Source organism: Bison bison, unplaced genomic scaffold (genome assembly GCF_000754665.1).
Source record: "Bison bison bison isolate TAMUID 2011002044 unplaced genomic scaffold, Bison_UMD1.0 scf7180017864466, whole genome shotgun sequence".
Lineage (NCBI taxonomy): Eukaryota > Metazoa > Chordata > Mammalia > Artiodactyla > Bovidae > Bison > Bison bison.
Window position 1 is genome coordinate 4,575,444 of NW_011495027.1, and position 20,157 is coordinate 4,595,600.

The 20,157-nt window shown below is 37.9% G+C and overlaps 1 protein-coding gene across 1 annotated transcript in view; it reads right to left on the reverse strand.

Moving 5' to 3' along the window:
- LOC105003288 (15 kDa selenoprotein) overlaps positions 1–20,123 on the reverse strand; it is a 43,594-nt gene extending 23,471 nt beyond the window's left edge. Inside the window, 2 exon segments of the mRNA XM_010860341.1 lie at positions 12,136–12,303; positions 19,709–20,123. Coding sequence (XP_010858643.1) covers positions 12,136–12,303; positions 19,709–19,816 — 276 coding nt within the window. The 5' untranslated portion in view covers positions 19,817–20,123.
- Between the last annotated feature and the right edge of the window lie 34 nt (positions 20,124–20,157).

Genomic DNA, 20,157 nt, shown 5'->3' on the forward strand with positions numbered 1-20,157 from the left:
CCATCTATTTCCCATGAAGTGATGGGACCAGATGCCATGATCTTCGTTTTCTGAATGTTGAGCTTTAAGCCAATTTTTTCAGTTTCCTCTTTCACTTTCATCAAGAAGCTTTTGAGTTCCTCTTCACTTTCTGCCATAAGGCTGGTGTCATCTGCATATCTGAGGTTATTGATATTTCTCCCGGCAATCTTCATTCCAGCTTGTGCTTCTTCCAGCCCAGCATTTCTCACGATGTACTCTGCATAGAAGTTAAATAAGCAGGGTGACGATATACAGCCTTGACGTACTCCTTTTCCTATTTGGAACCAGTCTGTTGTTCCATGTCCAGTTCTAACTGTCACTTCCTGACCTGCATATAGGTTTCTCAAGAGGCAGGTCAGGTGGTCTGGTATTCCCATCTCTTTCAGAATTTTCCAGTTTATTGTGATCCATACAGTCAAAGGCTTTGGCATAGTCAAGAAAGCAGAAACAGATGTTTTTCTGGAATTCTCTTCCTTTTTCCATGATCCAGCGGATGTTAGCAATTTTATCTCTGGTTCCTCTGCCTTTCCTAAAACCAGCTTGAACGTGTGGAAGTTCATGGTTCACGTATTGTTGAATCCTGGCTTGGAGAATTTTGAGCATTACTTATCTAGCGTGTGAGATGAGTGCAATTGTGTGGTAGTTTGAGCATTCCTTGGTATTGCCTTTCTTTGGGATTGGAATGAAAACTGACCTTTTCCAGTCCTATAATTACCAGTCATCAACTGCTTTTGCTGCTGCTGCTGCTAAGTTGCTTTAGTCGTGTCCGACTCTGCGACCCCATAGAGGGCAGCCCACCAGGCTCCCCCGTCCCTGGGATTCTCTGGGCAAGAACACTGGAGTGGGTTGCCATTTCCTTCTCCAATGCATGAAAGTGAAAAGTGAAAGTGAAATCGCTCAGTAGTGCCCGACATTTTGTGACCCCATGGACTGCAGCCTACCAAGCTCCTCTGTCCATGGGATTTTCCAGGCAAGAGTACTGGAGTAGGGTGCCATTGCCTTCTCCGAGTCATCAACTAGGTTTTCCCAAATAAGGTAGCTTAAGCTACAGCCAATCAAAACATATCGCTGCTTTGCTTCCACATCGTCTCTAAGTTCTATCCCTAATTCCTGTTGGTGGGGCACTTTTAACCACTTCCAGCTGGGTGTTACCCAGTTTGAATTGATTTATGCTTAAACCATTAAAATTTTTAATAGGCCTCACTGTATCTTTTAAGAGTATAGTGAAAAGAGCTCACGTTAAAAAATCAAATGCGTATGTGGGTCTAGTTCTAGTTCTGCTAGTTACAGACAGCAAATCATTCTCTCTCAGCTTCAGTTTACCATCTGAACAAGAAATATTCCCAGGGCTTCCTTGGTGGTCCAGTAATTAACAGTCTATCCTGCAATGCAAGGGCCACAGGTTCAATCCCTGGTTCAGGAAGATCCCACATGCCAGGGAGCAACTTAGGCCTGTGCACCACAACTACTGAAGCCCCTGGGCCCTAGAGCCTGTACTCCGCAGTGAGAGAAGTCACTGCAATGAGAAGCCTGTGTACCACAATGAAGAGTAGCCTCTGCTTGCAGCAAGAAAGGTCCAGCACGACCAAAAAATAAAGTAAACCTTTAAAACAACAACAAAAAAGAAATATTCCCTACCTTCCAGAGTTGCTAAAACAAATTCAAAAAAAAAAAAAAAAAAAATCACAAAACACACAAAAAGCCTGGATTCTTTAGATACTCAATACGTTAAGAATAGTGAATATTTTCTTTCATGCTATCGGTTATGGTTAAGGTGTGTATCCATTTTCATAGAGGCCCTGAGAGCCTGTTCAAGGATGTTATTCATTGTTCCTGTTACTAGAATTTCTTCACATTTTCCTCTCCACTTCAAAATTTCTCAAGCTTTCAAATTCACATGACCTTAGAGCAGTGTTTTCAAGCCTTACTGTACAACTATACACTTGAATTATCTAAGATTTTGAAAATTACTGATCCTTGGAACTCACCCCAGTTCAAGTAAATCAGGAGAGTTGGGTTGTGGTCTAGGCACCAGTTTTTTGGTTAATATATACTACTTTTAAAGTTATTCAAGTGACTGTAATGTGCAGCTGGGGATGCCTTGGACTACCCTCAACTATTAAAGAGGCAAAAATTACAAAGCAATCAAATAGTAGTAGACTTTTGCTTAAGAGACTAGCTAAATTAAGGTAAACCAAGTAAACAATGACTAAAGCAAGATAAATGCTGTAATACTGTTTTTCTTCTCATCAGTTCAGTTCAGTCGCTCAGTAGTTTCTGACTCTTTGTGACCCCATGAACTGCAGCATGCCAGGCCTCCCTGTCCATCACCAACCCAGAGTTTACCCAAATTCATGTCCATCGAGTTGGTGATGCCATCCAACCATCTCATCCTCTGTCGTCCCCTTCTCCTCCTGCCCTCAATCTTTCCCAGCATCAGGGTCTTTTCAAATGAGTCAGCTCTTCACATTAGGTAGCCCAAGTATTAGAATTTCAGCTTCAACATCAGTCCTTCCAATGACCCCAGGACTAATTTCCTTTAGAATGGATTGGTTGGACCTCCTTGCAGTCCAAGGGACTCTCAAGAGTCTTCTTCAACACCACAGTTCAAAAGCATCAATTCTGCACTCAGCTTTCTTTATAGCCCAACTCTCACATCCATACATGACTACTGGAAAAACCATAGCCTTGACTAGATGGACCTTTGTTGGCTAAGTAATGTCTCTGCTTTTTAATATGCTGTCTAGGTTGGTTGGAAGAATCATTTGCAGCCATACATTTTTAATTTTTGAAATCCTCTTTTAAAGCAGAACTTTAGAAAAAAACTGAAAGTAGCACTGTGATGAAAATGACTTAATGTTAGGTTAGCCAAAGGAAAAGCTTTGACTGCTGAACAGAATTCAGATCTGAGCAGCAACTATTTTATTGGTCTTATGAAGCCCTGAGAGAAAGTGAAAGTCAAAGTGTTAGTTGCTCAGTCCTGTCCACCACAGACTGTAGCCCACCAGGCTCCTCTATCCATGGGGATTCCCCAGGCAAGAATACTAGCAGTAGGTTGCCACTCCCTTTTCCAGGGGATCTTCCCGACCCAGGGATGGAACCCAGGTCTCCCGCACTGCAGGTGGCAGATTCTTTACTGTCTGAGCCACCAGGGAAGTCTCCTCTGAAGGGCTCCCTACTCTTAATTAAAATGTAGGAGTTTAAAAATAAGGAAGCATAGCTATAAAATGATAAAATCTAAGTATTATAATATTTAGAGATCTTAAATGAAAAAACTATTATGATAACATTTAAGTATACACGACCCACTCTTAGAACAATTATATCACTAGTGGTAAAGAACCTCCCTGCCAATGCAGGAGATACAAGAGATGTGAGTTCAAATCTTAGGTCAGGAAGATCCCCTAGAGAAGGGCATTGCAACCCAGTCCAGTATTCTTGTTTGGAGAATCCCATGGACAGAGGAGCCTGGTGGGCTACAGTCCATAGGGTCACACAAAGTCGGACATGACTGAAGCAACGTAGTACACACAAACGTTATTTTTTTAAAGTCAACTTTACTTTTTTCACATACATCTGGAGAGCAAAAATATATTAAGCAGAAGCTATTTTTTTTCTAAGCAAAATTTAGTCAGTTAATTCTCAGAGAAAATGTTTACAACTAAAACTATGTCTAGGGATCTGCTGATGTTATAAATTTTAATTCATTATTTATCAAAGTCATTCCTATATTTTCTAATATTTTTTAAAGTACCTGTAATGCTAGAAACAAAAAGCTACAACTACACATGAGCAAATAATTAGAGTACTAAATATTTGCGATCTTATAGTAAGCTTTTGTCAAGATTCAGTTTAAGTTACCTTAAGTGTATAAGGCAAACGTTATATTTATTAACATTTTCATACACACTCTGACTGATGGCATTCTTGTATAGGAACAATGAACGAATACAAAGGATCAGGGAAATAAGTTGGGTTTTACAATTTTAGCAAACCAACCTGGTAAATATAATGCTCTAAAATCATATACCTGAGATCAAACTATTCATTTTTAGGTGTTTTCTACCAAACTCCGCAAAAATATAAAACAATGACTGTGTCTAAAGAAGCTTCCTCTAAGTTAAAAACAAGCTAGGTAACAACTACCTTAAATCAGGCTCTGAAGAAAGTAAGAGGATGCTGAGGGAGTCTTGCCATAAAGATACAATCACTGTTCCACTAAGAAGCTCAACGAAAATGTAAAAAAAAAAAAAAAAAAAAATGTTTCTCTGACATCACCACAATCTAAATTAGACCATTCTAACTATGAAATCTGAGGAAAAGAACAAGGCTTCTTTCAATACTGTGGTAAGAAACAGAATTTGAATATACACCTAAAACAAAGAGAATTTCATCACCAAGAGGTTAAGACTTTAACGATCAGATTTCCACCTAGAAGCAAATATATTCACAGATACAGAGCACACACATTCCCATACACACTTCAGCTATAAGTATGAATAATTCAGGGTATAGTTTGGGAACAATATATTCAACCCTACTAATATCTAGGGAATATCACACAATGTATAGAATAATGACACAATGCCACTATATTTCCTGAGGTCAAAATATCCAGAGCATGGTAAAAAAGACCCTAAGCTTGAATATCTTAAAGGTAAGCAGTTTTAAAAACAAAACCAACTAGCCCCTTGGTAATATGTATAAATAAAGAAAATGGCAAACAATTTAGTGTAAGTACTCAATAAAAAACAAAAGTCAATGTATAAAAAAATTCAATAATAAAAAAATTAATTAATTTTTGCTAAGTGTTTGAAAAGTTAACGTATATTTCTGTTAATCTGAAAATCTGAGATTGAGATCCTGTTAAAACACAGTTCAATATCCATTCAATAGTCTCGAAAAATGAACATGAATGTGCCACAATGACTCTGAGGTAGGTATGTTTAGGAAATGTGGCTGTAAGACAGCCTGGAGATAGATTATGAACTACTTTAAGGATTTATTTCTCTTTTAAATATTATAATCTGCAAATGTGACAGAATGTTTTAACATGCTTAGAAGCAGATTCTGATTTGTAAATATCTAAAAAAAAAAAAAAAAATTAACTACACTTATTTTTTATATTAAAGATAAAGCAGGAAAAGCTGCTTTTCAAAGAAAGTTCAATTCTTTGTGTGTTTCCATTACCATCCAATAGTGAACACCACGGTCATAAAAAAGGAGGCAATTATTATCATTTGCAAGAAAGATTACAATTATCTGAAATAAAAAATAAGAGCTGGCTCAAATTAAATGATTTCTATTAAAATTAATCACCTAATGTATTTTCACTTTAAAAACAGATACCAAAAGAGCTGCAATAATTCAAAAGTTAAGCAGTATACAAAAATGAAGAGCAACAATGTGAAATTAGAACAAAAGAAACGAGGCCAGTCTACACATTTTCACTTTTTGCCTGCTCTCTGAAGAGTATACTATCTATTTTAGAACTTATTATGGTACCGAGATAAAATTCATGGCCTGCCACAGTAGAACTTAACACGTCTATCTTCAAAAAGAAAACTGAAAAGGCAGTTTGGAACTAAGGGATGTATGCCTTACTAAAAATTATCCTCTGTCGCTGTCTCTTTTCCCATCCACCATCATTGCCCTTAGGGGCTACCTTGTAGCTAGATGGAATTTTGTTGTAGCCTTGTGCTGAGGTTAGCAGTTTCTGACATAAAAACACTGCAAAGTGTCCTCACTCTTCCCTTCCACATTTCAATCCAGTTAGTCAATAAATCCTGTAGTTTCTTGTTGCCTAAATCTATTTCAGATCTGCCCCTTCTCCATTTTTACTACAGTGTGTTAGCTTAAGCTCCTTCCTGCATCTTTCCTTTGGAAGCTGGCATCTTAAGTTCTTTTTCTGCCAATGGTACTCCTTACTACTCTATCAACTATCATTCACAACACCAACAAAAGTTATTAAAACACAAATCTGATGTCAATTTACTGTTCATAGTCCTTAACTGTCATCACCTGCCTATAGGGTAGAGTTCAAACTTCTTACCAAGGCACACAGGCCCTACTTACTTACCTATTGTTCTCTCTCTTCATAATAAGCTCTCTGATTCATCTTAGATGGCCATCTCTCTCATGATGACTCTGTTCCTTTTCAAATACTTTTCCTTCTGCCAGAGATGACCTTCTCCTAATCACTTTCCAACTTACCATAAGCATCAACTTCTACATAAGCAAGGGGTAATGTTTACCTGACCTGTCAAATGGTTATATCCTTTCTTCTGTGGTGCTTTTATACCATTTGTTTATAGAACTTATCTCTCTGAGTTCTTACTGTTTTTAGTTCTTCTGTTGGTCACTTCCATAGTGATTAACATGGCTGTTTCTATAGTTCTTGATTATGCCAACTTTAAGAAATTTATTGATTCCCCTCCTCCTTCCAATTTTAATTTCTAATTTTTTTTTAGCAGTTACATTATTGGATATTATGTTTTATCCCAACAGAATATCCTGCCAAATGCATTCCAGTAGTCCAATTTCCATGTCTATTTCTTCGAGTCCTCTAGGACAGTGACTACTGTCTTATTTTGGCATTCTCAGAGCCTGCAGTATGAAGTAATATTTAGTACATAAACAAAGTTTATTTTGATTCTGAAGTAGGTATGTCTGAAAGAAATGCAGTTGTAAGACAGCCTGGAAATTAATAATGATTACTTTAAGGGTTTATTTTCCTTATAAATATTACAATCTGTAAATGTGACAGAATGTTTTAACATTCTTAGACAGAAGCTGATTCTGATTTGTAAATACCTAAGAAAACTGACCACATTCATTTTTCATATTAAAGGCAGATGAAATGCCCCATATAGAAAATATAAAAAATAAATTTAAACTATTTTCAGTTCAACTGAATAACTGCACAAAAGAAACTTTTAAACTTTTCTTACACAAATATATGACATACATGTTTATTGTCACTTGTTAGCTGTATGACTGTAGGCAAGACCTCCTTGCCTTAGACCTAGGTATGAAATGGAGATGATAATGGTACTTACCTCATGGGGTTGTTGTAAGGATTATATAAGTGACTTCATATAAAGTCTTGGAAGAGCGCCTTCATACAATAAGAACTTAATGAATGTTTGAAGCTATTATTAAGCAAATTTATGTCTTTATTTAGTATTGTTGCTACTCACGAGTCTTACTGATTCTTACACTGAATTTGAACTGCTGCTAAACATTTAGTTTAAAAAAAAACTTTTTGAACAGTGTTTTTATATTAGAATAACCTGTTGAATTAAATTTGTTTCCTTTGAAGAAATCAGTTCATAGATTTGATGTTACACACACTACAAAAGTGAATCTATTTTAAGCAATGGTGAAATCTCTTTAGCGACTACAATTTCATGCACAGTTAGCTTAACCTCCATTTCATCCTTCTATGCTTTACACATCAGCAGAATTCAGCTTCTGATAGGGTAAAGCTTAAAATTTGCCATTGTTTTGAATAATGCTGTTTAAGCTGACTTCTAAATTACTCTAAAGTTGGCCACAGAATTTCATGTATTATTTCTTAGTAAAAAGAGCCTTATTCAAGGGCGAAAACTTATGAAATATTATAAGCTAAAGGCTGGGGATTCAGAAACATAAAAAAAAAATAGTTCTGAACTTCAAAAAGCATAAAATACTGGGAGAGAAAGAAAGCCAGACATCAGATACAATATAATGGAGTTAACTGCAAATCACAGGCATGTTTAAGTGCTTTGGAAATGCAGTGGTGGTTGGTGGTTTAGTTGCTAAGTCATGTCTGACTCCTGCAACCCCATGGACTATAGCCTGTCAGGCTCCTCTGTCCATGGGATTCTCCAGGCAAGAATACTGGAGTGGGTTACCCCAGGGGATCTTTCTGACCCAGGAATCGAACCCGGGTCTCCTGCATTGCAGGCAAATTCTTTCCTGACAAAGCTATGAGGGAAGACCTAGGTGTAGCTTAATGTAACTTGGAAGTGGCAGTGGTGGTGGCTAAGGAGGAGAAATTCGCTAAGACTTCCCAGCAAAGGGGACACTTGAGCTAAATCTTTAAAACAGCTTAAGTAGAAGTAGTTTAGTAATTGAGGGGAAAACCCAGTGTGTTCTTTACCTAAGAGCGCGTCATCCATCTGCTCCCAGGTGTAACTTCTCACATGGCTACTGTGGCAGCTTTTGTGGCAGTTCTTACATTATTCCATAATCTTAGCTAATAACTGGTTAGTGACCCAACTTGAGCTAGTAACAACCCTTGTCTAAAATACTTCAAAAACATTAACAGGAGAAGAATTAGTCCTTTTCTGGTGGGAAAAGCTGTAAAATACAACAAGCAAGAACTGGCAGTTGTATGTTTTCCCATCACAAGCAAAGAGTCAGTCAGTAGTGAACAGTTCCTTCCCTTCCATCTTAAGATTCTATGTACAAAAAGCAGAAGTCACTTACACTACTTAGAAAATACTAAGAGCACCAAGATGTAAACATTTTTCTTTCATTAGTTTACCGTTTTTTTACTTTAAGTTACAAATTAGTATACAGGCCTTCCTGGTGGCTCGGTGGTAAAGAATCCACCTGCCAATGCAGGAGACATGGGTTCAATCCCTGGAGAAGGAACCTGGCAACCCTTTCCAGTCTTCTTGCCTGGGAAACCTCGTAGACAGAGGGGCCTGACGGGCTACAGTCCATAGGGTCGCAAAGAGTTGGATATGACTTACTGACTAAACAACAATAAATTAGTATGCTCTTAATAATTCAGTCAATACCCTTATGAATGTTTATAAATTGTACCTAAGTACACAGTTATGAGCAAAACTAGTTAAAACAGTAGTAAATCAGCTAACCAAAAAATCTTATTCTAGTTATATTTGTGATCTTTACTTAGGTCCTTTATAATCAAAAGTGGGGGAGAAACAAGACCAAACACAAACAATATAGGAATATCTACTTGCAGAATAAGGGACTTAGAAGATATTTTCTGCATTTATTGGGAATAAATACATTTTTTTAAAAGCAAATTTTATGTTTTGCCTATCAAAGGCTAAATTTAGCCTGTTGACTGAGTGTATGCATTTGAAAAATGATTAGCTTTATCCCTGAACAGACCTATAAAGCATGCAACTAAGACAGAACCAAAATGAGTATTTAGGTAACATTTCTTTATTATAAATTGCCAAGACAGTCCTGCAAATAAACTATAAATTTCCTCTTCTACAAAATTTATATTCCCGATGATTTACACACAGCCATGTTTAAGTATTTTTAATATTTTTGACATAAGGCACTAGTCTATAATGCAGGTTCAATCCCCAAATCTGGAATATTTCCTGGAAAAGGAAATGGCAACCCACTTCAGTAACCTTGCCTGGGAAATCTCATGGACAGAGGAACCTGGTGGGCTACAGTCAATGGGACCTCAAGAGTCAGACACGACTTAGTGACTAAATGACAACAAACTAGTCTATATATTGCATATTTTAACTTTCGTTAAAGTAGAACTAAATTAAACTATAATTTCAAAATTAAGCCTTAAGCCAGAGTTGAATGAGACAGAAAAGCTATTGTGTATATTGTTACCTATGATTCAGTTCAGCTCAGTGCAGTCGCTCAGTCCTGTCCAACTCTTTGCGACCCCATGGACAGCAGCATGCCAGGCTTCCCTGTCCATCACCAACTCCTAGAGTTTACTCAAACTCATGTCCATTGAGTTGGTGATGCCATCTAACCATCTCATCCTCTGTCATCCCCTTCTCCTGCCTTTAATCTTTCCCAGCATCAGGGTCTTTTCAAATGGGTCAGTTCTTTGCATCAGGTGGCCAAAGTATTCGAGTTTCAGCTTCGTCATCAGTCCTTCCAATGAATATTCAGGACTGATTTCCTTTAGGATGGACTGGTTGGATCTCCTTGCAGTCCAAGGGACTCTCAAGAGTCTTCTCCAACACCACAGTTCAAAAGCATCAATTCTTTGGCACTCAGCTTTTTTAATAGTCCAGTTCTCACACCCATACATGACTACCTATGATTATGTACCAATAATCCAGAGAGTAGTACTGCAGAGATTAAATTAAGCATACCACTTTTATATAAGAATGTGGTTTATATCTACATAGAAGCTTGCCTGACCTGCCATACTTTTATATTTATACTACTATTTTAAGTGTTTTGGTTTCACCAGGCCTCTAGAAAATCATTCACTGATTTTGTGCAACACTGTCCTAGCAAATAATGAGAGTACATCTTAAAGATTAAGGGCAAGGAGTTGAGAAAAAACAAGTAGAGTATAAAAGGTATATTAGGATACAGGCTCACTTGCACTTAGATATAATAAACATTTCAGTTTGTGTGACTAGTTAGGCATGTATTAAACAGTGGGCTATTTCCCCATGGATAATGCTGAGCTGTAACTGCTGCAAAGTGTCAAGATATCAAACACAGCTCAATTAATAATGAAAACTGAACAGGAATATGATTAATTTGAGAAGTGTGACTGAAGTTTGGTTCTACTAAAATTGTATCACAAGGACTTCCCTGGCAGTTCAGTGGTTAAGATTCTGCACTTGCCCTACAGGGGGCATGGGTTTGATCCCTGGCTGAGGAACTAAGATCCTGTATGTGGCATGGTGTGGCTTAAAAAAAAAAAAACAACTCACAAAATTTGTATATTATAAAGAATTACTGAGAAAGGGCAATTAAGTAAAAACAGCTTTTATATGCACTTATAGTTAAGGCATATTTGATATCAGTCAAAGGCTAGACTTTCTCAGCTTACCCTTGATTACAAAGTGGGTGTGTGATAAAGATTATTTCTTTTAAAACACCCCTTGTTGTTCAATCCATCTCAGTTTGGTGTCTCAGGAAATAATTATTGTTGGCCGAGTGTTGTACAGACCATAGAATAACAGCTTAAAGATGAGAGGATGAACCACACTGCAGCCACTTGTCTCCTGTGAATATACCATTGAAGAAACAAAACAGAAAACAGGAAGGAAGGAGCCTACTAATTAGGTCCTATGTCTTAAGTCTATCTAAAATCCAGTTTTAAAAATCTTTTTAGATTTTACCTACTTGCAGTAAAGACTAACTTTTATATATGGGAATCTTCTAAACATTAAAATATATTATGGGTATATGTGAACCAAGAAAATGAAAGCCATTGTAGACACAGAAGCCATATCTGGGACATAGGAATTTCAGGTTTTCAACTGAGAAATCAAGGATAACTTTCGGTTGAATAATGATGTTAAAGCGTGTCTGCTTGTTTTTCTTACAAACCTATAAAACTGTACTCATTGTTAGAAATAATCCTTTACTACCTAATAATGAGAAGATACTATTTGAAAGCTTTACAAACCATAATACCTCAAACAGGATTCAATAAGTAAAACTGAAAGAATATTAAAAGGAAACAAAGCAGAGAGAGATTGACATTTTTCTCAAACATAGGGACTTCATTAATTCAGCTTGATTTGGATGATATAAGTGACCTTTTCCTGATAATTTTTAATTAATCTATAGGTCTAATGAAAAGATTTAAAAATTGAGCAAGTTTACTGTTAATTTGAACAGTGGGTAAAACCATAGCAGATTTTACTGGATACTTAGAACTACCTAGTCCTGGTTGTCTTCAGGTGTTAACGGTGAGAATAGACATCAGGAAATAGTAGTAACAGGTGTGCAAATTAACAGATCATATTCTTTAGTTAACCAGATTAAAAGTTATAACTTACTGTTGACAATTATGTGCATGTAATAGGTGCTTTACTTTCATCTCAAATTTCAATGTAAGACTAGGTTCTTAGTGTAACTGAATAAAAACATCTAGTTAATTATTCTTTGGCTTCATGTGGCCAGAAGTAAGGAAGACTGGACAGCACAGCCATGGTAGGATGGTCTATTGGTCTATAACCATAATTTTCCCCTTCATTTGCTTTGACTGATCTAATGCCCCAGGCAAGAAATCAGTTGAGTTTCTAAAACTACAAAATGTAGAAGCTAATGACTTCTTTGTAGTTAGGTTGATTAGGCAATTTAACATTTTACCTCATCTCAAACTAAATCATCTAATGGAAGAGAGATACTAGAAAGCAGTACCTTTTTAGTTTCAAATTGTGCTTCTTCCTGACAGCACCCTCTACAGTCAGGATCCAGCTGCAGAAGGTTGAACTGTCCAAGCAAATCACAGGAGCTGCAGAGCAAGTTGCTGGAGAAACCTAACTCTCTGCAAGACTCTGAGGAAAATTCTGCTCCCAATGCAGAGACCTGAAAACAAAAAATAAGGGGGAAAAAAGTCATCTTTACATTACAAAGCTTCCAAAAAAGAACAAGCAAGAATTGTCAAAATCTAACACACATAATAGAGAGTTACTGAAACGCCTCATTTGGAGACAATTTTTAAATTATTTTTAAACTCTATGACCTTATGAGTCTTTGGTTCTTCCCATCTCCGCCCCCCCCTTCCTTTTTTTTTTTTCTTAAAAACTTGTCATATTGCAGCTTGGCTAAAACATGGATTCACAAAAAAGATTATATATTATTTCTTTGTGATATACATACATATATATCTTGAAGAAAAATGAATTTTCATTTCAAGAACTTAGGATCTGCTTGCCCTCTCCTCCTTCTGCTACACATCTCCTAAATGTTCCCCATTTCTATTTTTGGTTCTCTCTTTGCATATTTTCCACGGAGAACTACGTCTTTTCCATGGCTTCAAATATTCATTTATTAAAAACTCTCAAGTCTTTTTTCTTAAGCGTCAAGCTTCCAACATCTTCTCATTTAGATATATAGGCACTACAAATTCAAATTCTCCAACAGTGAAACATCTTTAAAAATCTATTCCTTCCAATGTATTCATATTCAGAATATCTTAGCAAAATGGTCCCATTTTCCCTGACTACCCAGTCGTCCAGGTCAGTCAACCTAGACTTCACATTCTTCACCATTCTTAGAACCAAAAAAAGCAGAGACATTACTTTGTCAACAAAGGTCTGTCTAGTCAAGGCTATGGTTTTTCCAGTGGTCATGTATGGATGTGAGAGTTGGACTATGAAGAAAGCTGAGCGCTGAAGAATTGATGCTTTTGAACTGTGGTGTTGGAGAAGGCTCTTGACAGTCCCTTGGACTGCAAGGAGATCCAACCAGTCCATTCTAAAGGAGATCAGTCCTGGGTGTTTTGGAAGGACTGATGTTGAAGCTGAAACTCCAATACTTTGGTCACCTGATGCATAGAGTTGACTTATCTGAAAAGACCCTGATGCTGGGAAAGATTGAGGGCAGGAGGAGAAGGGGATGACAGAGGATGAGATGATTGGATGGCATCACTGACTCGATGGACATGGGTTTCGGTGGACTCTGGGAGTTGGTGATGGTCAGGGAGGCCTGGCGTGCTGTGGTTCACGGGGTCGCAAAGAGTCGGACATGACTGAGTGACTGAACTGAACTGAATGAACTGAGAACCAATCAATTAAGTTTTGACAATTCAGAGCTCTCAAGTCTCAAGTCTCTAAAAGAACTCTCAAATCCTTTCCTGCCTCAGTCGCTTAAATGGTCAGCTAGTCCTACTTCTCATTACACCTCCAACCCCATTCTACTTTTCTCCTACAGTACCTGAAAATACAAAACCCTTACTCAAACATACATTTGCTCCTTTTTTTTTATGCTAGGCTCTTTTATACGTTTCCACCTTGTTAAATTCTACTTAATCCAAGAACTTGATCAATATCAGTTTTCTTAGGAAGCCTTCTCTGAGAAAAAGCAGATTCCAATCTTTAGCCACTATCTTTTCTTAGAAATTTATGCATAGCTGTAGAACAGCACACTCATGACACTGCACTATGTAAACCTATGATTGTTTGATTCCCCAATAATACTGTGAACTCTTTCAAGGGCAAGCATTATCTCTTTGTATTTCCAGCACTTGGCTTTCCAGGTGGCACTAGCAGTAAAGAATTTGCCTGCCAATGCAGGAGACTTAAGAGATGGGAGTTTGATCCTGGGGTTGGGAAGATCCCCCAGAGAAGGGCATGGCAACCCACTCCAGTATTCTTGCCTGGAGAATCCCATGGACAGAGGAGTCTGGCAGGCTACGGTCCATAAGGTTGCAAAGAGTCAGACATGACTAAGGTGACTTAGCATGCAGGGACATGCTAGTTCTCAGGTGTGATAAGCAGAGGAATTGGTCAAAACCACAGACTCAAGTATGGGGAATTTCAGATTGACTGTAACAGGTTGACCTCCTAGACCAAGAGTCTGCAAATTTTATGTAAAGGGTCCCATAGTAATTGTGTTAGGCTTGGGTGGCTATTGGAGAAGGAAATGGCAACCCACTCCAGTATTCTTGCCTGGAGAATCCCATGGACGGAGGAGGCTGGTGGGCTACAGGTCCCTGCGGTCACAAAGAGTCAGACACGACTGAGCGACTTCACTTTCACTTGGGTGGCTATACAGTTTCTGTTGGAACTACTCAACTCAGCTACTGTAGTACAAAATCAGTCACAGACAGTAATAAATGAATGTGTGTCTGTGTTCCAATAAAACTTCACTTAAAAAAACAACGCTTGCTGGATTTGGCCCACCAGCTAACTAATCAAGCTGATAAAACCAAATGGCATATCTCACTGTAAAAAAACTTTAACTATTGCTGGCATACTCCTCCAAAATGCTAATCATCCCACTGGCCTTACATTAAGTCAACATCCTAATTTGATAGCTTATACAAACATCCTTTACCTTAGGTAAGTAATAGGGTGCAGTATGTATCATAATGTATCAAAATAGATCAAGTATACCAGTCTAGCCAGAAGGACCTAAGACCCTTGCTCCTATACTAATACTTTGAATACAGTTTATTTACTTATAAAGTGATCTGCTTGATCTATTTCACAGGTTAATTTCTATTTCTCCAAAGATGGCCACACCAAAATATATACATCATCCCAAATGTGACTGGCAGGGGCTTGTGACTATTCTGACAAACAGAGTGTCAAGAAGTGATAATTACGTGATTTCTGAAGGTAGGCCATAAAAAAGGAAGCCATCTCTGCTTGACTAGGGCTTGCAGGTGCCGTGTCTCTGTTTCTCTAAAATACTCAACTTTTAGCCACCATGCTGTAAGATAGCCTAAACTACAGAGAGAATGTGGAGAGGCCCATGCAGAGAACAACTGAGGCCTCCAGCTGACAAACAGCATCACCTACTAGATGTGTGAGTAAAAAGCCTTCACGCTTTAGTCTTTAGTCTCAGGCTGACGTCTGTGACACCGTGGAACATACAGCCATGCTGTCGTGCCTGTCTGAATTGCTAACCCATAGAATCTGAAAGCAAAATAAACAATGGTTTTATACCACCAAATTTCAGGGTGATCTGTTTTCCAGCCATGGTAACTGAAACAGGCAATAAAAGTGAAATCACTTTGAAACAGTGAACTGCTAAACAAATGTAAGAAACTGTTACCAAAGCATGTTTTATAAAACAAGAATCTCAAATGAAAAATCATGGGATTATAATACTTGGTTTTATTCTGGCATTTACTGAGCACCAACTGACAGGTAGAGTGAACATGCAAAACGTATTTGAGTCTGTTGACATCCTGATTCAAATACCAACTCAGAGCAACCTTATTTCTGAATTTCTGAATAGGAATAACAACCACTTACTTCACAGAGTTTGGAGGATTAAAGGAGAAAAAGTACAGAAAGCATCTAGTATCCTGTCCAGTACACAGTGAGTACTTAATAAATGTTAGAATTACTCCTACCTTCCACTGTGAAAACAAAAACACTACTTATATTTAAATCATTATAATAGACACTTATCTCTAACCCATGTCTATTATAATGATTTAAATATAAATAGTGTTTTTGTTTTCACAGTGGAAGGTAGGAATAATTCTAACATTTATTAAGTACTCACAGGTTAGAGATAAGTGACGGAGAAGGCAACAGCACCCCACTCCAGTGTTCTTGCCTGGAAAATCCCATGCACAGAGGAGCCTGGTGGGCTGCTGTCTATGGGGTCGCACAGAGTCGGACATGACTGAAGCGACTTAGCAGCAGCAGCAGAGATAAGTGTGGGGGAGATAGAAGGTATCGTGAATTTCATGAGTGAATCTTTTTTTCTACTATAATTCGTTTTTTGCAGACTTAAGGCTTTGACTCAAATAAGAACATCAGAACATATTTTAAAGCACTTTATAAGTAGAAAATGCTAAATAATATAGGAGAGTTCAACAATAAATTACACCCACCCATCTTTTTATTACATAAAACTAACTGAATAGCATTTAAATGTACACAGTAAGGTCAAATATTACATTTTATGTTTTGTTTTACTGTTGTTATTTTTGGCTCTGCCACAGTGCTTATGGAATCTTAGTTCTCCAACCAAGGACTGAACCGTGCCCTTGGCAGTGAAAGCACGGAAGCCTGGATGACCAGGGAATTCCCCTAAATTTTATAATAATTAGCCACCCTTGTAAGAAAGACATGGATTTTAAGGACAGGGTGGGATAACTCAAATTGGGATAACCACTTAACATTTACAACTTTCTGCAATTCTAAGTAGGATTGACAGGCTAAGAGACTATGCGTTATTCATTTATTTTTCTGGTGTTATTGAGTTCTTTAAAAACATGAGGGTTGTTGGCAGAGAAACTGTAATAACTGTAATGCAACATTACCTCTTTGGGCAAAAGTCTGGTATTGCTATACATTTTACTACACTTATACATTCACATGATTAGTTGTCTCTTTACTCAGAAAACTCACAGGGTTCTCACATAGTAATTCTGAAAAGATTCAAATCTGAGATGAAAGCAAATACATGGGTTTACAGATGAGCCCCAAGAAAATAAGTACCAGAAACATTATGACAAGCCATAATGACAAGCTCTTACAAGGCACCAGATACTTTGTCAAGTGTTGCTAAACACTTTACATCATTATTTCATTTAATCTTATCCTCCTATGAAAAAGGAGGTATCATCCTTACCTTATAAAGAAGGAAACGAAAGCTTTAATTCCAGCCTGCCCTCAAAACCCTTAACCACTGTTATTACCACCTTTCACAGAATCCACGATGTGGCATTATTGTATGTACCACTAAAAACAATAAACACACTGACAGTTATGACACTAACTGAAATAAGACCAATCCAGGTGATAATTTGTGAAGAAAAGGGGATGGAGTGTGGTGTCTTAGAATAAGTGATACAGAAAATCACTTTATACTGACTGCTTTCAGTACAGGACCTTTCTGAATAAAGTAACATTATGTTTGAGCAGAACAAAAAAGTGAATACCACTTAGTTCTAGGAGACTCTAGAAAACAGCTCCCTTAGGCTATGCTTTTTTTTTTTAATGCTTAAGCATACTCAGAATGTATTTTCAGATTAAATAATTTTATATCCTCCCAGTTGTCACCTCATTGGAATGCTGATAACCATGAGCTGCTGTTAACTCTATTTTTCTCTTAATAATATATTTTATTGAAGTATAGTTGACTTACAGTGTTTCGGGTGCACAGCAAGGTGATTCAGTTCTTTAGATATATATATATAAAAATACACACACACATATATTATTTTTCAGGTTATTTTCCATTATAGACTATTATAAGATATTGACTATAGTTCCCTGCGCTATACAGTAAACCTTTATTGCTTGTTTGCATATCTATTTTTTTTTAAATTAGAAACCTAGCATTCTATTCATACTAAGACAAATAAGCAGAATCAAAATGTCATAAGCTTTTCCGTTAGGCCTAAGTTTATAAGTTTTCTAAGGACTTCCCTGATGGTCCAGAGGTTCAAGAATCTGCCCTGCAACGTGGGGCACTTGGGTTAGATTCCTAGTGAGGTGACTAAGATCCCACATCCCAAGGAGCAACTGGGCCCATTAGGGCACCTCAACTGCTGGGCCCTCATCCAGCAAGTAAGATCCGAGGCAGACAAATAAATAGATAAGTATGTTCTTAAAAAAAAGTTTGTTAAATTTTCTATAAGGAAAGAGAGGTTGGTGGCCTAAATGAAGGATTACTTATAAGTGGATGAACTTGAGAGTTATTTAGGAAGTAAAATCAACAAGATTTGATAATTACCTGGATGTGAGGTCTGTAAGAAAAGGTAGGAGTTGAAGATGACACCCAAATTTCTTTGGCATGAATTCTGTGGAGGATCACTTTGAAAGACTGTTTAATAACCATAAATTCCTCCTACCTTGGTATGTATGCTTCTTTGCAATGTGACTATGTCACTCTTCTTATGCAGAGATGGAATCTATTTCCCTACCCTTGCAATCCAGATTTGTCTTGTTTGCTTTGGCAAATATTGTGATGTGGAAGTGATGTATGGGATTTCTGAGGCTAGGCTTCACGAGGCAATGCCGCTTTTGCTCTGTGTCTGGCCTTACTGGAGAATAAGAGGTCACATGGAGTAGACCTAAGTCACCCTAGCTGACAGCACCACTAAGTATGAAGCCATCTAGAACCCTAGCCAGTAGTTCAGCTGACCTACTGGCTCAGTACAGCGGTGTAAATGAAAGAAAAGTGAAGTCGCTCAGTCATTTCCGACTCTTTGCAACCCCATGGACGGTAGCCTGCACCAGGCTCCTCCGTCCGCGGGATTTTCTAGGCAAAAGTACTGGAGTGGGTTCCCATTTCCTTCTCCAGGGAATCTTCCTGACCTACGACCCAGGGATCTAACCCAGGTCTCCCGCATTGTAGACAGACGCGTTACCGTGTGAGCCACCAGGGAAGGTATAAATGAGGCCAAAGGAAATCAACACAGAAACTGCTCATCACATAGAATCATGAGAAATCATTATTTCAAGCCACTAAGTATGGGGGGTGCTTACACAGCCACAGATAATCAAACAGTTAAAGAGATAATGAGATCAGAAGAAGTCAACTTGAAATGTTACTCTTTATCTTTTCATGGTGGTGAATACAAATTATCTAAGACTGACAAAATATTCTTGAGTACAAAGTTTAGAAAGGGGTCTTCCAGTAATTTCTAAGGCACCAAATGACTGAATAATGAAGTATTATAAAGTTAATGAGAGAAGTAAAGAGTCCACCTTTTAGCTTATGTAAGGCTGTAAAAGTAAATAGGCAAGATCTTTAAACTCCTTAATGAAAGAAAAGCCCAGGTGTTTGTGGAGGCCTTCCCTATAGACCCTCAATCCTCCAAACCTTGAATAAATTAATTAAGCCAGATTTCTAAGAGAATATTCAGCAGACTCAATACAGAGAACACTTGAAAAATTAGGCTGATAAAAGACACTTCTAAAAACTCCAAGTATGGTGCCTATTAAAAAGTTCTATTATTCACAGTTAAACGAACTAAAAACTTCTAGTAAGTCATTTGTGAGTGAACAGGAAAATACGTCGAAACTAGTCTCTCCCCATTCAAATATAAAGAAGGTATCTCTTCTGTTAATGGATAAAAGCGAAAAAAAAAAAAAAAACTTGGTTAGACAACGATCGATTTTAAGCGAGATGAGCGCTATCATTTTAGAAAATCAATTTCAAGAATAAATTATGTTTTAGTATGGACTAGTTCCTTTTATTGCAACAGTGTTGTTTAAAAACCACAAATGATACTGAGGCGTACCCAGCGGTCTTACGAGTGCCAGAGAACAGAAGTAAAAGACTAAGAGTGACTTACCACAAACAAATGACAGAAAATTGACAGTAAAAAGGAAGTGTACCCTGGACCAAAGACTTGAGGGCTTTCCTCTGGAAGCTTTGTCATAAAGACGGCAGTTCCTTGCATTTCTGCCAATTTAAAAACAATCCTCACATCTTTGCAAAACTTAGTGCCTTTCCCACCCCCGACCCCCCGCTTTTACAGCGTGTCTTACAGATTGTACTCAAGAGAGTCTCAGGTCAGAAGAAGGAACTGCTAGAAACCCAGGGCGGGGAAAGATAATCGTCAAACGCGGAATAAAGCCACGTCGCACGCCGGCAGCAGCAACCGCTGGGGGAGCCCACCCGTTTCAGCTGTGTCTCCCAAAAGGGACCGAATATTCCGTCTTACTTAGCGCAATTCCTGTCGCTCGCCCTGGGGCTGCAGCAGAGGTGACCTCCACTCACCGTTTGAAGCACGGTCGCCAG